Here is a 22,603-nt window from a genome sequence, read left to right on the forward strand (position 1 = left end):
AGTGTTGGCACCTGGGAAGCGAGCGCCCCCACGTGGCCGTCCTCTTTTACAGGGACCACAGCCTCCCAAAAGAGTCTGACGGAAGGCGGAGTTTGTAGGGCCAGCAGGATTTATGAGGCTCAGGTGTCTAGTCTAGCCTCACAGAGGTTGTTCTGGATCCCCTCCTGGTTCCCTCCCCCTTTTGGGAGAGAGAGCCTGAGGAATTTAGGAGAGGAATGGGTGGGAAGCAGCAACTTGCCTCAGATGAGGCAAGTTACAACCTCTCCAGCTCTGTTCCCCTTTTATGAAGAGCCCTGTGCCACCCACTTCAAATGCTCCAGAGGAGACAACAAAATAATAGGAGAAAATTCCAGAAAAATATCTAGCATGTGCACTGCTTTACTGTAAAATCTCAGCATTTTCTCATGTATTCTTGACTGGGGGTGGGAGGTGAAACACTGGCTAGATGTGGACGGGATACATTTGGGATCCACTCCTCCCACCCCCTCAGCTGTTGCTCTGCCAGAGGCTGCCAACATTGCTGCCAGAAACCACCTTTAAAATCTACTCATGCCATTTCCCAGCTCAGTATCCCAAGGTCCTTCCTCCTTACCTTCAGAATAAGCGAAACTACTAATGAGATTACCTCACCTTACTCTGCTTCCCTGGGTTTACTCACCTGAGCAGACCCTGTCTTCCAGTCACAGCTGCATTCTCACATACTCATGTTCATGTCCCCCTTCCTCAGCCAGGAGTGGCCCTGCCTCATTTCCGCAAATCCCTGTCTGATTTAAGGCCCAGTTCAAGCTCCAACTCCTTCCTCCATGAAGTCTTCTTGACCTTGACTCAGGAGGACCTGGGCTGCTCCTCTCCCAGGTTTCCGCAGCCCCTTCCAGCTCCAGTTAGAGCACAGGTGATGCTATCTTCTGTGATTATAGACACACACACACACACACACACACAATCACACACATACATATATGCATATACATGTCTGGCTTCCTCTTTAGACTGTAAATGCCTGGAGGACATGGAGTGGGTTGTGTTTCTCAATGTATGTCTCAGAGTGCTTGCTTTCAGAGGCCTGTCCTGCACAAACCCTTAGTAACTATGGAATCAACTGGGAGGTGGAACTCAATGATGCAGGGACATGGGAGGGAGCCCCAGAGGGAGGTCGTGTTAGTGGACTTCCAGGTGGTTGCTTCCATGAAAAGCGCCTGTGGTTTTCAGATGCCATCTCCTATTATCACAACAGACTCCAGGGGCAGGTATTATCACATCTGTCTTACCGGTGAGGGAACTGGGATGTATGTAGTAGGATGCAGCAGGAGAGGCTAGATGGTGAGTGGCAAGTTCAACCCTAGCCGCTGAGAGGCCAAGCCTAGCTTTCTCCCCTCCCCATTTGGTACTCTGCTTCCTTCCAGCTCTGGGAGAGGGGCTGTGACTACCTCGGTCCCTGCCCCACCCCCTCCCAGCCTAATCAGTCACCTTTAGCTATGAGGATCATATTTTCCAAACTAAGAATTGGTACACTATCTGACAAGGACATCTGATTTCTGAGCTGACAGGTCAGCATATGTTTGAAATTGGCGCTGGTCTTGAAAACTGAGGGTGTCTTTTGCAAAATCCGGAGAGAAGGAAGTGGATTGTTAGGGACCCAGAAGGAGGCCTTGAAGAACTGCAGCCAGTCAATGCTAATCTCTCTTCCCTTGCCTGGATTTTCCCCCTTTGGCAGGGTCAGACGCCCACTGCCTAAGCCCTCAGTCACAACTAGCCAGTGCAGCTTTCCCCCTGCTGCCTCCTTCATCTCCCTTTGTCTGGGGTCTCTTTGTCTGGGGTCTCCCTTTGGTTCAGTTTTGAAGTCCTCTGCCCCCTCCCCTCCTTTCTTTTTGGCCAGGCTGCTCCCTTGCTCTCTGCGGGGCCAAGCGGCTCGGGGGAGGGGAGCGGGTCTGGGTTGCCATGGTCACATCGAAGCCGGCCGCAGCTGGCCCCAGGCAGCTGCTCCCAGCCCCCCTGATAGGCGGATAGGCGGACAAAGCCAGGCGTCTTGGCAGCCCCAGACCTGGAACCCCAAAGGCCTCAGACGGGGGGACTGGGACCCAGGAGAACACTAAACTGGAGGTGAGAGGGTAGATGCCAGAGCTCAACTGGGAGGGCAGCAGTGGGGACTGGAGCTGGGCTCATACCTCACCAGGAGGGACCTGGGGGTCTGGGCTGGTGGTGTGGGAGGAAGGCAGCCTGGCCACAGCAGGAGGAGGCCAAGGATACAAGTGGAGTTGGAGGCCGTGGTGTGGCGAATGGGCTGAGGGACTCGGATGGCCCCAAAGGGAGGTCTGGGGCCTCTGTGTCCTGTCACCCAGAAACAGGTTCCAGCCAGCCGTTAGGTCTGTGTCTCTTCTGGTCCGTCCCTTAGTTACCCCTTCCTTTCCTAGCCTCTTATATTTATCATCTCCCTCTGTCTCTTCGTTTCAACCCCAGTGACTCAGTCTCCCTCCTCTTCCCCCATCTCTTGGTTTCACTCCAACCCCTTATTTTCTCCTTTGCCCTTGTTTATTGTCCCCTTGGACTGTCTGTGCCTTTTAGGCTTCCTCACTTTTCTGCCCTACTTTCTGAGTGCCCCCCCACTCCAGTTAGCAGCTCTGACCAGCTCTCTTCTCCCCAAATCTCTATATCCCACCTTCTGCTGTGTGTGCCCTCATCCCCTTCCCTGCTTTCCTTCCTGTGACACCACCCCCCAACTCCTCCCTCATCCTCTGAGTTCCATCTATTCTGTGCGGTCATTCCTCACCCCCAGGCTGCCCACTGCTGAGCTGCCTCATTTCTCCCCATACTATGTCATCTTTCCTTCCTCCTTTCAACTTCTGGGCCTCAGTTTCCCATTTGTACTTGGTGGTACCAAGGCCTGACTCATGGTCGTGGTCTTGCCACCACCCTCTCCTCCCCCCCCACCCCCCGCCCCCAAGTCAGTTCTCATTCTCCCCAGCTGCTGACTGGGCCTGCTTGCTCCAGAGGCAGCTGCATCTCTTGGGAAGGGGACTGCAGCGAGTGTGTGGGGGCCTTTCTGGTCCATCCTCCCTCTCACTGGTCTTGCTGGGCTTCCCTGGGTGATTTGCAGGCCTGAAGCTGCTTCTCTCCCCTTCGTGCCTCTCCTCACTTTTTTTGGGCTCTTTCCCCTCCTCTCCTTCCTGGGCAGCAGGAGGCCATGGGCTTGAAGGGGAGTGAGGGAAGTTCGAAGGGAGGGCATGGATGTGGGAGGGCTGGGCCATCTTTGGGGGCTCAGGAAGAGGCGGGGGTCTCTGGAGTTGGGAGTGATGCAGCAGATGTGGGATGGGCTCTAGGGCCATGAAAGGCTCTGTGGACTCTCAGTCTTTGGCACTGCTCTAGGGGCCCCTGGATAGCTGGGATTTCCCTCTCTGGCCCCTGGGAATCTCGGCTCAGAGCCCCGCATTCCAGCCGGCTCCAGCCCCCTTTCCGATGTCACTTGACTCCGCTGGGCCCCAGCCCTGCATCCCTCCCACTCCTCCAGCTTTGGGCTGGGGCGAGGTGGGCATCACCGACTAGGAATTTCTCCTGGGGGAGAGACCAGGGGACGAGAGTTTCAGGATTCTATGGTTTCCTCTACTCTCCCCACTGGAACCCTCCGGCTGCGCCATGCCACCTGGCCCGGGAGCGTGGGCCTGGGGTGTGGAATGTCCCAGCGGGGTGTGAGGGGCTGCCGCTCCTTCCCTGAGGCGTCTGGAAACAGCCCAGCGGGGTCTGCCAGCCCAGGGTTCCTCCGAGCACAGTCCCTGGAAGGAGGGGTCTTGAGTCTGCCCAGGTGAGGTTACTGGGGAAACATCGGCTCCACCCCGAGCCTGGCTCCACCCCCGGCCCAGCCTCTCCAGGGCCCAGATTCCCCAGCGGCTGTTTCCAGCGGGGTAAGTGCTCTCGGGAACCCCTGGGGGTTTGGTCGGAGGGGAGGGTGGGAAGAGGCAATTCTCCCAGTGACCATGGGGCTGTTTATTAATGAGTCCCGTAGCAGCTGAACGTGTTGCAATTGGTGTGTCCCTGGTGGTTTGGTGCTCTTGCCCATACCGAGGGCCAACTTCTTCCTGGTACTACTTTTGTGTACTTGTCTGGTTGTGACTTAGTGTTTCTTTCTTGGGACTGTGGTTGGGACTGCACGTAGGGGGTGAGCTGATGTCCGCTGTGAGGAGCAGTGGGGCGGGGATCTGCAGTGGACTCAGAGATCTTTCTGAGCCGGTGACATTGATAGGTGGCTGACAGGTGTGGGTGTGGATAGATGGTGGCCTGAGGCAGTGCCCAGGGGGGCGCAGCACTTCCCACCACAGCTCTCTCTCCTGCCCCCCTCACCCAGCCTCCTTGCCCATTTTCTCTGGGACTCCTGTTCCTGGTTCTTTTGGGCTTTGTCCAGTTTTCTCTTTGTCTCCATTCCCCACAACTCCCTCACCTTGTTCAGGCCCATGCCTGCCAGTGGTCAGGGTCTCCACCTCACCTGAGCCCAAGGGAGGCTTGCCCTGAGGACTCCTGGGCCTTGAGCAGGGAGCCCAAGGGAACCAGGCCCTGGGAGTCTGGGCTGCAGGGTCCTAGAGAGGACTGGGGGGTGGAAGGTGGAAGTAGAGAGAGAATGGGGCTAGGAGAGAGTTGGGGGGCGGCTACATCAGGCTCTGGGGCAATCTGGGTTGGGGTGTAGAGGACAGGAGGCCAGAGGATGCCAGAGAGAAGCAAAGGTTGGTGGTGTGGAAAGTGTGAGTCTGGGGCGCCTCGTTGGGCAGGTGAGCCCTGCTCCCTTCCTCCATCCAAACTCCTGCTGCTGGGCTGGGCACAGGGCCTGTGGGAACCTGCTCCTTCCCTGTGCCCTGGGGCTGCCCCCTTCACCTCCCTCTCCAGGAACTGAGCCCAGAAAGGGGGAATAGGGAGGGAGCCATACCCTCACGGGGCCTGGATATGTGGGAGGCCCCAAGCGGGGCCTCAGCTTCGTCTGTTCCATTTAGTGGGGACCCTGGGGCCTGGGGGGTTGGGCCGCGGGGAGGCGGAGGGGGCTGGGCGCGCAGCGTCAAGGGGACCGCTGCGCGGTTACCTGGGGGAGGCCCGGGTGCGCGGGGGAATGCGGGGTGGGCGTGGCGGGCAGAGGGGAGCGCAAGGCCGGGAGGGCGGCGCCGGGCGTGGGAGCGGCGGGGACGACGCTGTCCGGGAGGGGGAAGGGCGGCTACCCCGGCAAGCGGGCGGAGGGCGGAGGGCGGCAGGAGGGAGGGAGGGAAGGAGGGGGAGTCGGGCTGTGGGGAGGCGGCGCCTGGGCCCGAGCCGCCCCAGCCCTGGCTCCTCTCCCCGGAACAGGCCCCCGACAGCTGCTCGCGGGAGCCGCCTCCCGACACCCGAGCCCCGCCGGCGCCTCCCGCTCCCTGCTCCTGGCTCCCTGCGCCTCCCCCGCCCCTCGCCCAGCCGCGGAGGAGGCCCCGCTCCGGGGTCGGACGCCTGGGTCTCCCGGGAAGAGCGATGAGAGGTAGGGGGTGCGGCCGGAGGACCCCTGCGGGGCGGAGGGACAGAGGCCGAGGCCGGGGGCTCCAGGGGAGGTGCGGCGGCCGGGTGAGGGCTTGGCGTCGGAGGCAGGACGCTCCCGGGCTGTTCTAGGTTGCCCAGCTCCGCCAAGCGTGTCCCTGCCCGCCTGTGCGCTGGGACTGTCTGGCTTACCGTCTGAAAATGGGGGGGGGCACCTCCCTGACCTCGGAGAAAGTGTGTTTCATCATTGAGGAAGGACCCTTTACTCAGTGCGAAGGAACTGACGCCCAGGAAGGCAGGTGCTCTTGTGTGGCCCCATTGAATCATCCCCTCTGGCCCCTGGAGAAGCGGGTGTGCCCTCCTATCAGGCGAGTCCCTGCGGGCATCTACCTGCTAAGTGCTAAGTCTCTGCCCAGTCAGCTCCCAGTGGGGCAGCCTGCCCTTAGCCCAGCAGAGAGGCACTGATACCTAACCCGCCAGTGACAGCCTCCGGATGGTCAGTTGGTTCTATTGTGAGGCTGTGTCACTGCCTGGTGCGCCCCATCCTCAGTGTCCCCCCCCCCCCCCCCACACACACCCCCTCGGTCCCCTGCTGGCAGGACTTTCCTTCCCAGCACCTCTACCTGCAGCCAGTGCTGTAGGCACATGGGTGCCTCAGAAGTGAGTGCTACAGTGGAGACAGGTGAAAGCTGAGAGTCTGGAAAAATGGAGCAGTGCCTCTTTTTCTCATGGCCCTTCTAGCCACCACCTTGACTTCTCTCTGGCTTGGTCTTGGTGTGTATTGGGAGGTGGGCCCCAGTTGTCTTGGGATCCTGTGTCTGAGAGCCTGAGTGTATGTGTCTCACGGTGTCCTCTAATGGTAGGAGCATGTGTTATCTGTCATTTCACGTTCACGGATGTCTGAAGATGGCTATTCACTAAGTGATGGCCTGTGGATGGAGTTGATGTGTGCATGAGCATCTGTGATTGCCCCAGCTGGGACAGATGTGTGTAACACATTTAAGTGTCTGTCTCTAAAAGTCTGTGAAGAGTTGTCTTTGACAGAGGGGTGTGTGTGTGTTACAATTAGCCCCAGGGTTTACAGTCAGCTCTGCAAGTTTGCATGGCTGATGAGTGGGGGTGGGGTGGGGTCGTGGGGGGTAAGGGGTGCACAGAATTGTGTCGCTGGTGTTTGTGGTGGGGGGTGGGGATAGGAGAGGAAAAGGAAGGACCTGCAGCAGTGACCAGGTCCCTGCTTTGTAATTGGGGTAGGGTAGGGTGGGGTGGGGTTGGGGTAGCTCTTCTCAGCCTGTCCTCTGTGTGCCTGACCCAGTGGAGAGAAGTAGGGTGATTGGAGTGTTGGAGGGATTGCCCCAGACATCTGTGTGTTTCTCTGCTTGGCTCTGTGCCCTGTGCTTCTGAGCCTGCTCTATTTACCTCTTGCTTTGTGTTTCTCGCCCCGTCTCCCCCTGCCTCCTATCCTTTGCCTGTCTTTGTATCTTTGCCTGGGGCTCCTCTAGCTCTGTCTGGCTCCGATGACTCATCTAGGATAGGCATGAAGGTTACCCAGGGGAACAAGGGCCCCGCTGTTCCCGAGAGAGGTGGGGGTGGAGAGCGGCACCCAGGAATTCCAGGCCAGCCGCCTGGGACCCTGCAGCCTGCTGCCCTGCACGTGGCTCCTGGACCTCCGAGGGACCAGGTGTGATGCCTCCGGTTCTAGCTCTTCTTTGATGCCTTGGTGCCCCCTGCAACTCAGTCAGCCCCCTCAGCTGCTGCTTCAGAGCTGTGGGGTCTCAGCTGCCTCTTACATTCCTGCCCTAGAGCATGATGGGAGCAGCTGGAAGAGGACAAAGGGATGGGGGAGTATCCCCCCACTCTTCCTACCTCCTGGGGTGACCTGGCCTCCCTGCCTGTAGACCCGCCCTCGTCTCCAAGGCAACTCAGGCCTTTCCTCAGCACTGGGCTTCTCCTTCAGAGGCAGCCACCTTCAGAAAGTAGGAACTGTGGGGACAGGATGTCTGGGTCTTAAGAAGGGAAGCATAATGAGGAGAGCTGGGATAGCAGGCTTTGGATCTGATGGCAGAGGTGGGGGAAGGGCATTAGGGGTGGCCCTAGGGGTCCCTCGGGATTCCAGGGCCTGGGGAGCTCAGTTCAGACCTCCAGGAAGAGGAGAGGTCAGAGCAGCTTCTGCTGTTCTGCAGAGGGTGGATAACCTGGATTCACAAGGAGATTCCAGTTGAAATTGTTTTAGGTAGTGTGTGCCACCCAGGCCCTAGTGAAGAGCAGGGATTCTCGGACTTCCATGGGCACGGATCACCTGGGGATTGTGTTAAAATGCAGATTCTGATTCAGCAGATCTCGGGGAGGGATGAAGTTCTGCCTGTCTCCCAACTGCCTGCGTGCTGGGGGGCTGCCAGTCTTGGGGTGACACTGGGCTTAGTGGGGCTATAGAGGACAGTGAGATTGGAAAACCCTGGGGTCCCCCACTTTTCTTAGAATTCTGGGATCGTAGGTGGGGAGTGGACCAGAGTTTAGCCCGGCGTCTGGCACATGGGGAACATTCTAAGAACACAGCTGGTGCTGTTAAGCAGCTTTTGCTGTTGTCACTTTACTCCTGTTATTCCCAGAGCAACCCATTCTGCCTGTCTGTCCTTGGCTGTGACTCAGGCTCCTTGACTTTCACTCACCCTACCCCTTGTTTGCTCCCCTGCAGAGATGCTGCCCCCGCCCCCTTAGGCCTGAGGAATCAGGAGCTATGGGGCCAGGGGCCCTCACATCTCTGCCGCTGGTGCTGCTGCTGCTGCTCTTGGTGGCAACTGGAGATGCTGATATGAAGGGACATTTTGACCCTGGTGAGGAACCTGGCTCCTGGGTCCCTGAGGATGGGGCTTGGGAGACAGAGCCAGGGGCCTTGACCCTCTGTATGCCTGTGTTCACCCAGCCAAATGCCGCTATGCCCTGGGCATGCAGGACAGGACCATTCCAGATGGAGACATCTCTGCCTCCAGCTCTTGGTCAGATTCCACTGCTGCTCGCCACAGCAGGTAACTGGCACACCTGGGGCACCTCTCTGGAGGGAGCTCCTGGGGCCTCTACCTGCCTTTCCGAGTCCTCTGCCCAGGCCCAGAGGCTGCTCGGAGGGCCAGTGCCAATGAAACCCCACCCTGCATCGTGAGGGGCTTGAAATACTAGAGACAGAGGCAGACCAGATGTTCCTTGTGACCTCTTGCTCCCTCCCAGGCTGGAGAGCAGCGACGGGGACGGGGCCTGGTGCCCCGCGGGGCCGGTCTTTCCGAAGGAGGAGGAGTACCTGCAGGTGGATCTGCGGCGGCTGCACCTGGTGGCTTTGGTGGGCACCCAGGGGCGGCACGCAGGAGGCCTGGGCAAGGAGTTCTCCCCCAGCTACCGGTTGCGTTACTCCCGGGACGGCCACCGCTGGATGGCCTGGAGGGACCGCTGGGGTCAGGAGGTGAGGCCAGTGGGGGCAGCCCCGAGGGAAGGTCGGCTCTACTCTTGTCCCCAGCTATACTATAAATGCCACCTGTCCACCCATGACTGACGATTTCTACCTTCTCTAGCCCAAGCCTCTCTCTTGAGCTCCATCTAGCATTGCAAACATGACCACCTTCTGGGCCCTTCCACCTGAATGTCTAATGGGCATCTCAAACCTACCGTAAACCTCCCAAGCTGAATTTGAATCCCATTCCCACCCCAAACCTGCTCCTCCCCCCAACTCAGGCGAGTTGCTCAGGCCACAAGCTAAGATGATGTCTCGGATTCCTCTGGTCTCTCACCCTCCTGCTTCCAAAGCACCAGCAAGGCCAGTCTGTTCTACCTCCGCATTTCCTGAATCCAACCATTTCTCACCACCGCCGCCTCTACCACCCCAGGCCACACACCACACCATCCTAGGCTTAGATGAACCTGTTGGCCTCCAGAGTGTTCTCCCTGCTCCTGTCTGTTCCCACCTGAACTATCTCCACCTAGAGGCTTCGTCCACTGTGCCTGAGAAAATGCAGATCAGATGAGGCGCACCTGGTCCATGACCCTCCACTGGCTTTCCACTATGGAACCAAAGCTAAGCTTCTTCCTGGGTGCAGAAGCTTAGCCTGGCCTGGCTCTTGCCCACTTCCCTTACTCCTCCCTCCTGTATTCTCACTCCACTTGGGCCCACTGGCTTTCTTGCTGTCCCTGGAAGGAACATGGATACATCCCACAGCTTTAGGACATTTTCGCTTGCCAGTCTCTGTGCCTGGAGAGTCTCTCCTGCAGATGTTCCTGGCTTCTCCTTCCACTCAGTTCCCCTCTAGATATCACCTCCTTAGAGAGCCTGCCTCCCACTGCTTCAGCCCCACACCCTGCCTCTTGTTCTGCACAGCTGTTTTTCCTACTGGAATCTCAGTACGGCATGGGGAGAAGGGAGGGACGGATGTTTACCACTGAGAATGTTCATGGCTGGCACAGAGTGGGCAGTCAGCCAATGCCTGCCGAGTGGACAGAGAGGATGGGGTGAAGGAAGAGGGGGAAGGTGGAAGCAGAGGTGCAGAGCTCTGAGAAATGGGTAGAATCTGTGCACGGTGGGATGCATGGCTTAGAGACAAATGGAGACAGGCAGGGTTCGGGGCTGACGCTGGAGGTTGAGGACAAAGCGTCAGGCTGAGAGATGTGTCAGAGGTCCTTTTTAAAAGATTTTATTTATTTATTTGACAGAGAGACACACAGAGAGAGAGAGGGAACACAAGCAGGGGGAGCGGGAGAGGGAGAAGCAGGCTTCCCACCTAGCAGGGAGCCTGATGTGGGCCTCGATCCTAGGACCCTGGGATCATGACCTGAGCCGAAGGCAGCCAACCGAGCCACCCAGGTGCCCGTGTCAGAGGTCTTTGCTACAGCCCCTCATTTTAGAAATGCTTGGCTGTACCCCAGAGCCCTGGGTGCTCAACACCAGCCTTCATGAGTCTCCTTGTGGCTACTGTGTGCTGGGCCAGGGGACCGCGGCTGACTGGGAAGTGAGATCCAACCCAGAGCCTTTCCCGCTCATCCACCCTAATTCCTGGGCCACAGGTGATTTTAGGTAATGAGGACCCTGGGGGCGTGGTGCTGAAGGACCTGGGACCCCCCATGGTGGCCCGGCTGGTTCGCTTTTACCCCCGGGCGGACCGGGTCATGAGTGTCTGTCTGCGGGTGGAGCTCTATGGCTGCCTCTGGAAGGGTGAGTCATTCAGACCCCTGAGAATTTGTTTTCTGGGCTGGGGCCTGGGGAGAAGGGCCTCCAGAATCATCCTTCTCTTGTTGGGAAGCTGTCACTCTGAGTGGGGGGCAGTGCTGGCCAACTTTGTCCCCTCCATGCCCGTGGGCCTGTGGAGGGACACAGGAAGGGACTGATGCAAGGGAGCGGGAGAGGCTTCCTGCCTCTAACATCACCTCTGCAACCCTGCCCCAGACGGACTGCTGTCTTACACGGCCCCTGTGGGGCAGACGATGTACTTATCCGAGGCAGTGCACCTGAACGACTCCACCTACGATGGACACACCACACACGCTGTTGGCGGGTAAGAGAGGCAGGCTGTGCAGGGCCAGGAGCCTGGGGTGGGAGGGAGGATGTAGTGGGTGGGGTCAAGAGTCTGGCCAGTGAGATGGAAGAACTGGGGAGAGGGACAGGTTAGGTGGGGCCTTGGGAACACAAGATCAGGATTGAAGGGTAGCAAGGCAACTACTAGCTCATGTGACACTTTGTGTGAGTTAGTAAAAGGCACCCCTTTTGCTAAGACACATCTTTAGAAACTGTTGCCATAAATACACACACCTTAGGCTGCATGGTGCCCCCTAGAGGTGGTGCCTCCATGCAACCAGGGCAATTCTGGGGGTGAGAGAGAGAGCCACAGCGGGGAGGTCGAGGCCCGGGGTGGCAGAGCACATGGATGGGTGCCACTCTCTTCTCTGCCACCCTCTGGTTCCTCTGCTGTCCTGCTTTCCAGGCTGCTGTACGGAGGTCTGGGTCAGCTGGCGGATGGTGTGGTGGGGCTGGATGACTTTAGGAAGAGCCAGGAGCTGCGGGTCTGGCCAGGCTATGACTATGTGGGGTGGAGCAACCACAGCTTCCCAGCTGGCTATGTGGAGATGGAGTTTGAGTTTGACCGCCTGAGGGCTTTCCAGGCCATGCAGGTAAGTGTGTCCGGCTCCTCGGAGTCCAGGGTGGTTGCTCCTGGGGTGCTCACCTGGGCTCTCCTGGCCTTGACCCTGTATCCCTCCTCCCTTCCCCCCCAGGTCCACTGTAACAACATGCACACCCTGGGAGCCCGCCTGCCTGGTGGGGTGGAATGTCGCTTCAAGCGGGGCCCTGCCATGGCCTGGGAGGGGGAGCCTGTACGCCACGCCCTGGGGGGCAGCCTGGGGGACCCCAGAGCCCGGGCTGTGTCCGTGCCTCTGGGCGGCCGCGTGGGCCGCTTTCTGCAGTGTCGCTTCCTCTTTGCTGGGCCTTGGTTACTCTTCAGCGAAATCTCCTTCATCTCTGGTAAGCCCCTTGTCTCTGCCCAGTCCTCATCCTCTAGGATTGCCAACCTGCAGGATGCCAAAATATCCACTCCCAGCACCAGATCCATCTACCACTCGTGAGACTTCCCAAGCAGAGATGCCCAGAATAATTGGAACGTCTCCCTACTCCTTCCCCCCAGCCCTATCTTTGCTTTATCAGCCCTTCCCTCATGACTGATACTGAGCTGGTAATACAGTGTTGGCTATAAAAACACGAAGTACTCTGTGCTGGTTGAGAAATAGCCTCTTCTCCAGGCCGCCTGGTACCCAAGATCCCCACCTGGGGCTCTCTCTCTCTCTGGGAGTCCTGTATCTCCTCACAACCCAGCAGCTAAACACTTGACAACCACAATAGCCAGCCCCCTTCCTTCGGATGGGTGGGTACATATACTGAGTATCACCCCTGCTCCTAGTGGTAGAATTCCACAGGTCTCATGCCAGTAGCTTCCCTTTGGGCCCTCTTCCCTCTCTGACTCCATCCTTTCTTCTCGTCCTTCTCTATAGATGTTATGAATGACTCCTCTCCAGCTCTGGGGGGCACCTTCCCACCGGCTCCGTGGTGGCCACCTGGCCCACCTCCCACCAACTTCAGCAGCCTGGGTGAGCAGCCTGGGGCCTCCTCCCAAACCAGTGGGTCCTGTGCTGCCATTGCTACTGGGGCCACTCCCACTCGGGTGGGAAGCCTCCTGTGGTTCTGACTCTCCTGTCTCTGACAGAGCTAGAGCCCCGAGGCCAGCAACCTGTGGCCAAGGCGGAGGGGAGCCCAACTGCCATCCTCATCGGCTGCCTGGTGGCCATCATCTTGCTGCTGCTGCTCATCATTGCCCTCATGCTCTGGCGGCTGCACTGGCGCAGGCTCCTCAGCAAGGTGAGCGGTGTGGGGGTGTGGCCTGGGGGTGTAGAGTGTGGGCGAGGGGTGAGGGGATTGAGGGGAGCATGGGGTTACAGTGTGGAGAGCACAGGCAGGGTGTGGGTGTGGAGACTGAGGCCAGGCTGAGGCCAACGTGTATGGGGACGCCTGCGTTAGTTTGGGTCCTGTAGGTACCACAGAACACAGTCTAATTAAGATAACCAGAGGTGGGCTCAGTAAACTGCCAGGTTGCAAAGGAGTGGGCGGCCTTATGGAAATCGCAAAGAGTAGTGAAATTCCCACAGAACTGTCACCACTCATGGGCTTTGGGCATGCAAGATGAGAGGAGGGAAGTTACCAGAACCTGGAGAAGTGAGTCTGGGGAAAGGCTCCTTGAGACGGGCAGTGGTGTTTGCTTCAAGGATACAGCTAGCCTGAGTCCACTTCTCAGGGAGGGGCTGGGAGACTAATCACCCTGACCTTACTTCCCGCCTGCCCAACAAACTCCTCTCCAGCCAACCCAAACTGAGTCAGTTGATAAGGTCCACACTAGTCAACCTCTTGGTGTAGGAGCCAGATGGGAAAGGGGGAGAGTGGAGCTAGAAGGGCGGAGAGGAGCTAGAGGAAGAAACCAGGCATACTCCAAGCCCCTGTCTTCCTGGTGAGAGTTTGGTGGGGGTGATATGCATGAAGGTTGATGGTTCTATAATTATCTGGTCAGATTTGAGTTGGAATCCCATTATGGGACATCAGGGGACTGACCTACATGCTCTTGAACCTTTGTTTCTTTAGAAAGAGAGTTAATAGTGATACCACTATGTGAAATAGAGCTAATAGTAGATACCACTATGCGACTGTTGTGGGGACTGAAGGGGAGAAGGGGACCTTGTCATTATTGAGCTGGAATCATGTGCAGTTAACATTCCCATTCCCGCAACAAGGCTGAGCGCCGGGTTTTAGAAGAGGAGCTGACAGTTCATCTGTCTGTCCCTGGGGACACCATCCTCATCAACAACCGCCCAGGCCCTCTTGAGCCACCTCCTTACCAGGAACCCCGCCCTCGTGGGAATCCGCCCCACTCTGCTCCCAGTGTCCCCAACAGCTCTGGTAAGACCTGCCTTGTTCTAGTCCTACCTCCGTCCTCTGCTTATTTTCTTATTGTATCCCTTTTCCTCTCTGTTTCCATTCCCTTCTTTTTCTGTCTTTCCAATTTCAACTCATTTTCTTTATTTCTGTGCCCTGGTCACCACACTGTATCTCTCCCATGTCCTTACCTTATAATTTTTCTCAAGAATTTCCCATGTATTACCCCTAATCCGTGGTGGTCTCATTTTGTTTGTGTCCCATACACATTTCTCTCTTCTTTTTGGTGCCCTCTCATTGTATCGTCTAGCCTCTCTCCTTTCTCCTAGACTTGCCATGTTCATTCCATCCATCCATCCATCCATTATCCATCCTTCTATCTGTATTTATGTGTACGTTCATCCCTCTGTCCGTTCACTCCTCTATCCACCATCTGACCATTTATCCATTATGCATCCATCCATAAATGTTCATACATCTATTCACCCATCTATCATCCAGCCAGCCAGCCACCCATCCAATCTTCCATCTCTCCGTCCATCCATTTTACCACCCATCTGTCCTCTGTCCGTCTACCAATCCATTATTCATCCATGTTCATACATCTGTACATCCATCCATCTACCATCCAATTACTGGATGCATCATCTACCCATCCATCATCCATCCAAATATATTCAAACATCCATTTGTTCATCTCTCCATCCATCCATCCACCATCCAATCATTCACCTGTCATCCATCCAGCTATCCATATATATTTATCCACTCATTTCTCTGTCTGCCCATTCATCCATTCAACCGTTCGTTTATCATCCATCCAGCTATCCATATATATTTATCCACTCATTTCTCTGTCTGCCCATTCATCCATTCAACCGTTCGTTTATCATCCATCCATCTACCCATCCATCTGTCCGTCTGTTCACTCATTATTCATCCAGCAATCCAGCACTCTCCAGATCCTTGTTTTATCCTGTCCCTGTCTCTCAGTACACTCATTCCCATCAGCCCTGGTCTTGCCCTATTCCAGGTCTCCTTGTCTGTCTAGCCTTGAGTCTCATCCCTTCCCCGTGTCTCCCCCCCTCCTTCTCCCGACAGCGTTGCTGCTCTCCAATCCAGCCTACCGCCTCCTTCTGGCCACTTACGCCCGTCCCCCTCGGGGCCCCGGCCCCCCCACACCCGCCTGGGCCAAACCCACCAACACCCAGGGTAAGCCCCTCTGCCTCTGGGCTCCTCCAGGCTCCCCATACCTTTACAGGGGCAGGGAAAAGTCCTCACACCTTGCATTCCCTCCTCTCCCTGCTGTGGCCTCTTTTGCTCTCCTGAGCTCCCAAGGAGGAAGCTCTAATGCCCTTAGCTCTCCTCTGCTGTGCTTGTTCCTTCTTAAAGCCTTTCCCTTGAGCACAGGAGCAGAAAGCTCACTGGTTCTCAGCTCTGTCTTCCTCCTCCTCTTCCACCCCATCTTTTCTGCTCTCCAGAGCCAGAGAGGAGGTTGCTATACTGACCCCAGGTTCTCTTATAACTCCTCCTTTGTTTCCTCTCTCTCTAGAGCTGCAAGGAGGAGGGCCTCTCACCCTGGGTGCTTGCCCTCTCCCCCCATGTGTACTCTCTCTGCAGTCCCAGAGGTGAAGGCTCACACCCTGCCCTTCCTGTCTGCTCCTCCTCTCCTTGGTGTTGCCTTCTCTCATTGTTGCTCCTTCCCCAGGGCTAAGAGGGGACAGCTCTGCTTCCTCTCCTCTGTCTGTAGATTCCTTGTTGTCCTGGCCGTGAGGAACTGTTCCCCCTCCCCCTTTCTGTGTGCCCCTGTCTCTGCTTGTCTTTGAGCTTGGAGTATTGGGTCAGGGAGGGTTTGGGTAACCATGGCAGGGAGGAGCCAAGGCTGAAATTATGTGTGGGGACGTGCAGGTAGGTAGAACAGCTAAGTGAACAGGAGGGGCTGGCGGTGAGTGGGACAAGGGCTTAGAAGGTAGGGGGTAACCAGATGACTGGCACCATCCTTCTTCTGATGGTGGGTAGAGGAATTCCTCTTCTAATCAAGACTTCTGTCATGGTTTCTTGGGCTGTGCTGGGATCCCTAGAGAATAGACGATGTCATTCTTTGTTCAACTGTTTCCATTGCCTTAAACTCTGGAACAGTTCACTCTCATCTCATGCCAGCATCTTCTCTGGTTTGAGGTTGGCAGGTAGAATATCAAGAAGATGGATCATAGACCCAGTCTCTCACCCAGCTGGGAGACAAGGGAGGCTGGGGCGTGGAGAACCATGGCTCTCAAGGGCTGCTCCTGATGCTTCGTCTTGTCTTCTTTCCCCTCAACCCTCCAGCCTGCAGTGGGGACTATATGGAGCCTGAGAAGCCGGGTGCCCTGCTTCTGCCCCCACCGCCCCAGAACAGCGTCCCCCATTATGCCGAGGCTGACATTGTCACCCTGCAGGGCGTCACCGGGGGCAACACCTATGCTGTGCCTGCGCTGCCCCCAGGGGCTGCCGGGGATGGGCCTCCCAGAGTGGATTTTCCTCGGTCTCGGCTCCGCTTCAAAGAGAAGCTTGGCGAGGGCCAATTTGGGGAGGTAAGGAGGATCCCTGCCCAGCTATCAGCAGTGTCTTGACTGTCTGGAGCTCTGATGTCATGCCCATATATCCCCATTGGTCAGAACCTGTCATCTGTGACTGTGTTATCCCAGTTGACCCTGTGACCTCAGTGAATCATGTGACTTTCTAACAAATGAGCTTCTTTCCCCAGGTGCACCTGTGTGAGGTAGAAAACCCTCAAGATCTGGTCAGTCTTGATTTCCCCCTTAATGTGTGCAAGGGACACCCTTTGCTGGTAGCTGTCAAGATCCTACGGCCAGATGCCACCAAGAATGCCAGGTGAGGACCAGGGATGGTGTCTGGTGATAGGGAAGGGAGGCCATGAAGAATGGGGAATATGGTAGAGACCAATAGGGGGAGTGGCTGGGGAAGGAAGTTTGCATCTCAGGCTGATCTCAGGCCAGGTCTCAGTGTCACTAGTGAGTCAGCTTGTCTGCTGGGGTTAGGGTGCTGGTCTGCGTGAGCAGGAGAGAAAGGACAAATCAGCCCCTCAGTGTCCCTGCCACCTCCCCGCTTTTCTAGGAATGATTTCCTGAAGGAGGTGAAGATCATGTCGAGGCTAAAGGACCCAAACATCATCCGGCTCCTGGGCGTGTGTGTGCAGGACGACCCCCTCTGCATGATTACCGATTACATGGAGAATGGTGACCTTAACCAGTTCCTCAGTGCCCACCAGCTAGAGGACAAGGTGGCCGAGGGGGCCCCCAGAGACGGGGAGGCTGCCCCAGGGCCCACCATCAGGTACCCACTTACCCAGGCTGGCCCTTCTCTGAGAGCTCCCCGGGGAGGGGTCTCCTCTCCCCTTGCTCCAACCTGGATCCATCATGGGATGTGGGGGCAGGTAGTGAGGTTCAGGGGGTGTGGGGACTGGGGTGAGGAATACATGGCCATGTTCATCTGGGGACTGAGAAGCAAGAAGTTACTATAGGGGGTTGCTGAAGGGACTTGGACTCTGTCAGGAATCTCCCTCTGCTCTTGCTCACCCTCAGTGCCTGAGTCCAGACAACAGAGCAGCAGCTCCCTGGGTCAGATGAGCCAAACAAGTGTTGTGTGGGCACCTACCCCTGGCCTCTGCATGGGCATTCCATCCCTGCACCAGCAGTAGACATGACCCAGTCCCAGGGAGTGGGCCCCCTGGGATTCCTCCCAGGAATCTGTGAGGTGGGTGTGAGTCTGGGACTGCCTCCAGGGACTCTCTCTCATTGGCTCTGTCCTCAGCTACCCCATGCTGCTACACGTGGCAGCTCAGATTGCCTCGGGCATGCGCTATCTGGCCACGCTCAACTTTGTGCATCGGGACCTGGCCACAAGGAACTGCCTGGTTGGGGAAAATTTCACTATCAAAATTGCTGACTTCGGTATGAGCCGGAACCTCTATGCTGGGGACTATTATCGCGTGCAGGGCCGGGCAGTGCTGCCCATCCGGTGGATGGCCTGGGAGTGCATCCTCATGGTGAGAGGCCCTGAGAGAGGCGGGCAGGGCAGGGCTGGGCAGGGGTTGGCAGGGGAGGGCAGAGAGGGGGTTAGCACTGGCTGCTCTGTGGTGTCTGTCAAGTCACTTGCCTTCCCCTCACTGCAGTTCCCTCATCTCTGAAGTGAGGGTTTGGGCCAGTGCTCTGTAAGTTTCCCTCTGGCTCTAGGGACCAGAGAAAGTAGGGAGGAGTGGTATGATGGGAAAGGGTTCAGGAGCCAAGAGTGGGTACAAGAGCAGGAGTCAGGGAGCAAGAGAGGTAAGGGGAGACAGGAGGCTAGAGATAAAAAGGTAGGAGTTGGGAGAGAATCAGGAGCAGAAAATGAGGGTCATGGTGGAAGGGCAGGGTGCGTAGAAGAAGGAAGATTTCAGGGAGAGGACTAGAGCCTGAGAAAGAAGGCAAAGCCCGAAGGAGGGAGGAGCAGGCTTGTTGGGAGGGGCCAGCCAGGAGGAGTCATTCTGGGGAAGTGCTGAGTGAACGGGGAGCTGTGGGGAGGTGAGGAGGGTCTCTGTTACCTGATGTCTTTCTCTGCCTTTGTTGCTTTATCCACACGCCAGGGGAAGTTCACGACGGCAAGTGACGTGTGGGCCTTTGGGGTGACCCTGTGGGAGGTGCTGATGCTCTGCCGGGCCCAGCCGTTTGGGCAGCTCACTGATGAGCAAGTCATTGAGAACGCCGGGGAGTTCTTCCGGGACCAGGGCCGCCAGGTCAGAGCAGAAGGGAGGGAAGATAAGGTTGTGGGTCTGGGAGGGCCAGAGCCTGTCATCTTGGGAACTAAAGACCATTTGTTCCCTGCCTTTTGTCCACCCTGTCATAATGCAGGTGTACCTTTCTCGGCCCCCTGCCTGCCCGCTGGGCCTGTACGAGCTGATGCTTCGGTGCTGGAGCCGGGAGCCTGAGCAGCGACCACCCTTTTCCCAGCTACATCGGTTCCTGGCCGAAGATGCGCTCAACACGGTGTGAATCACACCCAGCTGCCCCTTCCTCAGGGAGGATTCAGGCAAAGCCAGAGGCAATAAACAAGAGGATTTTCATGGCACCCCCACTCCATTCCCTGTCCCAAACACCTTTCACCTCTGAAAGAGAGGCAGTGTGACCACAGGTAGGCTGGGCCTGCCAGGGAGCTGACGCCTCCCTTCCAGGGACATACTCTTATGGCCCCTTCCTGCTCCTCTCTTAGAAGCCTCCGCCACCCACCCAGCTGGCCCTGTGGATGGGATCCTCTCTGACCTCTTCTAGCCATCCCTGGGGGGCGGGGGGGAGATAGGGGCACATATAGGACAGACACTGGATAAGGCCTATTGGAGCACCTGGGCCCCACTGGACAACACTGGTTCCAAGAGAGAAGGCTGTGCCCCCCCAGCCTCTCTCTCCTTCCGTCACACACTGGATCCTATTGGCTGAGAATCTGGGGAATGAGGAGGACAAGAAGGGGAGAAAGATGTTCCCTTGTGCTAACTCCTGGAATTGTCCTTGACTTTGGCTTCTCCCTCCTCCATCCTCTGAAACACTGGACCTGGGGGTGATCCCTGTACCCCACCCCCAGCCATCCCCACTTCCCACCTGCTGTGTTCTAGCTAGAACTTCTCTAAGCCTGTATGTTTCTATGGATTAAATACTGGGATTAGGGGTAAAGAGGGAGCAATGGCCTGTGGCCTTGGGGTTGGACACCTCTGTTGTAGCTGCCATATTGGTTTTTCTATAATCACTTGGGGTTTGTACATTTTTGGGGGGAGAGACACAGATTTTTACACTAATATATGGATCTAGCTCAATGCAATTTTAATATCCTGCACTAGGCAGGTAATAATAAAGGTTGAGTTTTCCACAGATGTGAGTGGATTTCTTGCGGTTTTGGTTAAATCTGCTTCCTGTGTCTGTTCCCAACTCATTTCCATTTCCTTCCTTCTCCTTTCTTCTCCTCCCCACTCCATTTCCTATTGTATCTTGGCCAGCACAGTGTTCTGTCTATAAGCCAGGCTCTTGCCTATGGGGACCTCAGGTCCTATATGAATGTATGAACTTTGTAAACTCCAGTGGGAGCTCTGCAGGAGGCTTAGAGGGGGCTGAATTAGGCCTGATGGCTTACCCTTGTTTGACCCATGGGTCCCTTTGGCAGACTAGAGCAGTCTACTGATTCCTCCTCAGAATTGTTTTAAAATGTGTTACACATACACACACACACACGTGTGCACACACAAATGCATATATCATATATGATCATAGAAGAAATGAATTGAGTTTCCTAAAATGTTTAAAAAAAACCTATCACATGGTAACCTATGTGTTTTTTAAATATATTTAATAACAATATCTAGCAGGAGGTGTAATAACTACTAACATTCTCCAAATAGTAATAAGCATAAAAGGTACTCAATACTCCGAGATTTCTACAAAAGTAGTGGGATATGAAAAGAGCTGTGGTGTCTCAGTGACAAGTCCCGGGTCCTGCTAATACTACCGGGGGTTTTGCTTATATTCATACTTGCAGGAAATGCTAAATTTGTTAGAGATTAATAAAAACAGAGGTGTACATTTTGGGGGCCCTAATTCTAGGACCCCCCTTCAAGGATCTGGAAGTCCCAGGCAGAGAATCTTTGGATTTGGCTGATGAGATGCACAGATGAGATGATAGGTGTCAGCTATTTGTGTGGGAACCAGAATCAAGAGCTTAAATTATTTCAGAGGTCTGGAAGGATGAGCCACAACCACCAACAGAGCATTAACAGAGTTTTAAAATAGGTTGGAAAAAAAAATCACTTGCAAGTAGTGGAAAAGGCAAGCTTATCTTGATGGAAGTTCGTGTGAAATAAAGACCCTGGGGTCTTGGTTGATGATATTCACCAAATGAGCCAACTGGATAAGGGGAGAAGCAAACTCTTCTGCTGAACAGGGAACCCGATGTGGGGCTCCATCCCAGGACCTTGGGATCGTGACCTGAGCCGAAGGTAGTCATTTAACCGACTGAGCCACCCAGGTATCCCGTGATCTATGTTTTAAGACACGTTGATGGGTCAGGAGTTTAGAGGCCAGGACCCAGAATGGTGAACAACAGATGCCATGGCTGTGAGCTGAGAACTCCCAAAGCTCCAGACATACGCAATCACCTGGAATTCATTTGAACTTGTCTCAGAATATTCAAACCTGCTCCTCCATGGGGTCCCGAAGTCAGTGAATGGCAGCATCATCCATTCAGCTTCACATGCCAAAACCTTGGGGATCATCCCTGACGCCTCTTCTCCCCTCTTCTCCCCTTCCAAGGCCAGCCTATCAAGAAGCCCTGTTGATCTTGCTTCCCAGATTTCCCTTAAATTTGTCATTTCTCTTCATCTCCATCACCATCCTGGCACATGCTACCTCCATCTTGCCCAGACTACTGCAGTAGTTTCCCAGAGTCTATTCCTGCTCTTTGGTTTGTTTTCCGCTGCCGCCAAACATAAATCTGACCCTGCTACTTTATTTCAAATCCTTTAATGGCTTCCTGTTAACCTTAGAATAAAGAACAAAAATCTTCTTGACCAAGTTTGCCCACCTCATTCTTCAGCATCCTACCCCACTGTCCTTTATACACCACTGGCCTAGTTCCAGTTCCTGCAACCGCCCACAGTCCCTCCTGCCATGGCCTTTGCAGAATCTTGTTCCCCTCCCTGCTGTCTTTGCCTTGTTAAGTCCTGCTTGTCCTTCAGCAATCTTCCCCCACTTGGCAACCAGATCAAATCCCCTCTTGCTGCTTTCAGGCACAGGACTTTCTTCTTTGTAGTACTTACTATAGGTGTGATTTTACTTTTTAAAGAAAATAATAACAATACTATTTACTGAGCACCTATTACATGCCAGGACAATACTTATTACATATTATATCTTATTTCATACAACACGAAATAGTTAATGTTATTGCCATTTCACAGAAAAGAAAACTTAATTGTTTTTTTGTAAAGGATTTTATTTTTATTTTTGCAAGAGCGAGAGCGAGTACAAGCACCAGCGTGCACGTGCATGACTAGTTGAGAGGGAGGGGCAGAGGGAGAGGCAGACTCCCCGCTGAGCAGAGAGCCCATGCAGGACTCAACCCCAGCACCCTGAGATCATGACCTGAGCTGAAGGCGCCAACTGAGCCACCCAGGTGCCTAAAAACTTGTTTTAAGCAACTTGCTCAAGGCCACACAGCCAGGAAACTGCAAAGCTGGTCAGAAGCAGCCAGTAGGCTCTGGGCTCTCTGTTCTTTCTCTCTAGGATGCTGCCTGAGGGGAGGAGGTTATGAACTCTCCATCATAGGTTGGATAATCCTATTTCGGGAAGCTCCCAGGATCCCAGGCTGATGATCCAGCTCTAGAAACAGCCTGTACTCAGTTCCTGACATCAGACAAATTGTCCCCATTCACTGCATCCCTTCAGGCAAGACTCTCCAAGAGAATCTGTGATCACAGAAACGGTCTATAGCTGCACCACCCAATAGGTAGCCACTAGTCACATGTGACTATTGACTACTTGAAATGCGGCTAATGTGGCTGAGGAACTGAAGTTAAAATTTTAGTTAATTTAAATTTAAATAGCCGCAGGTGGCTATAGTGGCTCCTCTTCTGGGCAGGGTAGCCTTAAAGAGTTTTCTCTATGCTAT

At 55.4% G+C, this 22,603-nt stretch overlaps 1 protein-coding gene across 6 annotated transcripts; it reads left to right on the forward strand.

The window, feature by feature from the left end:
* The first annotated feature begins 3,870 nt into the window (after positions 1–3,870).
* On the forward strand, positions 3,871–19,815 carry DDR1 (discoidin domain receptor tyrosine kinase 1). Of its 6 annotated transcripts, XM_032847165.1 has the most exons (19): positions 3,871–3,896; positions 5,317–5,482; positions 8,171–8,309; positions 8,399–8,501; positions 8,698–8,926; positions 10,519–10,666; positions 10,898–11,006; positions 11,433–11,619; positions 11,722–11,968; positions 12,493–12,588; positions 12,705–12,856; positions 13,780–13,945; positions 15,023–15,133; positions 16,247–16,491; positions 16,665–16,792; positions 17,036–17,254; positions 17,732–17,966; positions 18,543–18,692; positions 18,808–19,815. In XM_032847165.1, the coding sequence occupies exons 3-19, from the start codon at positions 8,213–8,215 to the stop codon at positions 18,946–18,948; spliced, it is 2,763 nt and encodes a 920-aa protein (XP_032703056.1). In that variant the 5' UTR covers positions 3,871–3,896; positions 5,317–5,482; positions 8,171–8,212; the 3' UTR covers positions 18,949–19,815. The 6 variants fall into 6 exon arrangements, with proteins under 6 accessions (XP_032703056.1, XP_032703059.1, XP_032703057.1 ...); XM_032847168.1 differs by lacking the exons at positions 3,871–3,896; positions 5,317–5,482 and adding an exon at positions 3,922–4,073; XM_032847166.1 differs by lacking the exons at positions 3,871–3,896; positions 5,317–5,482 and adding an exon at positions 5,707–5,777.
* The last annotated feature ends 2,788 nt before the right edge of the window (positions 19,816–22,603 follow it).

This window comes from Lontra canadensis, unplaced genomic scaffold (assembly GCF_010015895.1).
Source record: "Lontra canadensis isolate GAN:19392208 unplaced genomic scaffold, GSC_riverotter_1.0 scaffold186, whole genome shotgun sequence".
In the NCBI taxonomy this organism is placed as follows: domain Eukaryota; kingdom Metazoa; phylum Chordata; class Mammalia; order Carnivora; family Mustelidae; genus Lontra; species Lontra canadensis.

What these genes read in the sequence shown, in the direction of transcription:
- DDR1 (XM_032847165.1), top strand. Translation starts at nt 8,213, where the DNA reads ATGGGGCCAGGGGCCCTCACATCTCTGCCGCTGGTGCTGCTGCTGCTG. An exon ending in GGGCTTTCCAGGCCATGCAG is followed by an intron (nt 11,620 to 11,721) that starts GTAAGTGTGTCC and finishes CTTCCCCCCCAG; the next exon opens with GTCCACTGTAACAACATGCA. An exon ending in GCGAGGGCCAATTTGGGGAG is followed by an intron (nt 16,492 to 16,664) that starts GTAAGGAGGATC and finishes TTCTTTCCCCAG; the next exon opens with GTGCACCTGTGTGAGGTAGA.